Here is a 1,729-nt window from a genome sequence, read left to right as displayed (position 1 = left end):
TATCAATCCGAGGCAGAGGATACTTGTTTTTAATTGTCACCGCATTCAGTGGCCGGTAGTCCACGCACATCCGTAAGGAGGTATCCTTCTTCTTCTTCATGAACAGTGCGGGACATCCCCATTCTGATGAACTGGGGCGAATCAAACCCTTAGTCAACAGATCCTGGAGTTGTTTCTTCAACTCGGCTAATTCATTTGGAGGCATCCGATACGGCCTTCTTGAGATCGGTGGTGTTCCAGGGATTAACTCAATGGCAAACTCAACATCTCTGTCCGGTGGAAGACCAGGTAACTCATCTGGAAACACGTCCAGAAACTCGCACACTACTGGAATTTTAGCTAGAAGTGTAGTTTGGACTGCACAAGTTGTACTGGCCAGCTCTATTCTCCTAGGTAAGGTTATTTGAAATGTACCTTCTCCAACAGGTTCCTTGAGAGAAATACTTCTTCCCCCAACATCAATTACTACTCCCATCTTATTCATCCAGTTCATTCCCAAGATTACATCCAGAACTAGCCCTGGCATAACTATCAAGTTAAGCTTATACTGCCTGTTTGCTATACACAGGGTTATCCCCCGGATTATCTGATTAGTTAACAGATCAGCCCCAGCTGAACTGATCCGATAAGCACATTCCAATTCAACTATCTTTTGCTCATACTTTCTTGCAAATGCTTGACTTATGAATGAATGAGATGATCCAGAATCAAACAAAATGACTGCAGGACGATTGTTGATAGAAAACATACCGGCTGTCATGGGCTCTCCTTCTAGGATGTCATCAATGGTGGTGTGGTGCACACGAGCTTGGTACTGATTCTGCGGCTTCTTAGGATATGGGCAAAACTTCGCAAAGTGCCCAGATTGATTGCAGTTGTAACACGGTCCTCTTACTTGAGTAGCAGCTCCAGATGAACTGCCTTGTCCGGTGTTGGCTTGTGGCACCACCATCTTGAATGGCTTCTGATTCCTCTGAGGTTGCTGGGCATTCTGATTCCTCCGTTGGGGTGGCCTAAACCTTGCACCAGGGCAGGCAAACGATACGCAGAACGGTTTGCCATCGGGGCCCTTGGCTGGGACGGACCAGACTCAAAAGCCCTCTTGCGAGTCTTGGATGTAGCATAAACATTATTGTTCTTCTCTTGCTTTAAGCAGTCACTAACGAAGTCATTGAAACCAGTTCTTGTGTTAGTACCCATGTGCTTCATCATCTTGGGATTCAGACCTCTCTTGAAACTAGCAATCTTTTTGGCATCGGTATTCACCATGTCAGAGGCATAGCGACTCAAATTATTGAATGCATGTAGATACTGTGTCACAGTCTTGGTGCCTTGACTCAGTGCAAGAAATTCTCCAAATTTCATTTCTGTCAAACCAGGGGGAATGTATGTTCCACGAAAAGCTTCAGTGAATTCCCTCCAAGTAATGTGGGCATTAGGGGGAAAAGTGGTGCGGTGGTGCTTCCACCACATTCCCGCAGGGCCTTGTAGCTGATGAGCTGCATACTCGGTCTTCAATACTTCTGTCATCCTTAGAACACGAAACTTATCTTCTATGGTGTTTATCCACTCTTCTGCATCCAATGGCTCTGCAGCTTCTTTGAAAATTGGTGGTCTGGTGTCCATAAAGTCCTTGAAACTGCTATGCTGATTCGCTTCATGTCCACCTGGGTTTAACCCACGGCGGGTGTTGTCAGCAATATGGCGCAATGCAGCTTCCATGTTCTCC

General features: G+C 46.0%; 1 protein-coding gene across 1 annotated transcript; it reads right to left on the bottom strand.

The window, feature by feature from the left end:
* Positions 1 to 891: 891 nt before the first annotated feature.
* Positions 892 to 1,473, bottom strand: LOC136489813 (uncharacterized). The gene has a single exon (XM_066486352.1). It carries the CDS (start codon positions 1,471 to 1,473, stop codon positions 892 to 894), a length of 582 nt encoding a protein of 193 aa, XP_066342449.1.
* Between the last annotated feature and the right edge of the window lie 256 nt (positions 1,474 to 1,729).

The sequence above is a fragment of the Miscanthus floridulus genome, chromosome 10 (assembly GCF_019320115.1).
Source record: "Miscanthus floridulus cultivar M001 chromosome 10, ASM1932011v1, whole genome shotgun sequence".
Classification (NCBI taxonomy): domain Eukaryota; kingdom Viridiplantae; phylum Streptophyta; class Magnoliopsida; order Poales; family Poaceae; genus Miscanthus; species Miscanthus floridulus.
The sequence above is the reverse complement of the archived record's forward strand: the minus strand, read 5'-3'. Positions and strand labels throughout refer to the sequence as shown.

Coding starts and splice junctions, on each gene's coding strand:
- LOC136489813 (XM_066486352.1), bottom strand. CDS start 1,473: ATGTGGTGGAAGCACCACCGCACCACTTTTCCCCCTAATGCCCACATT.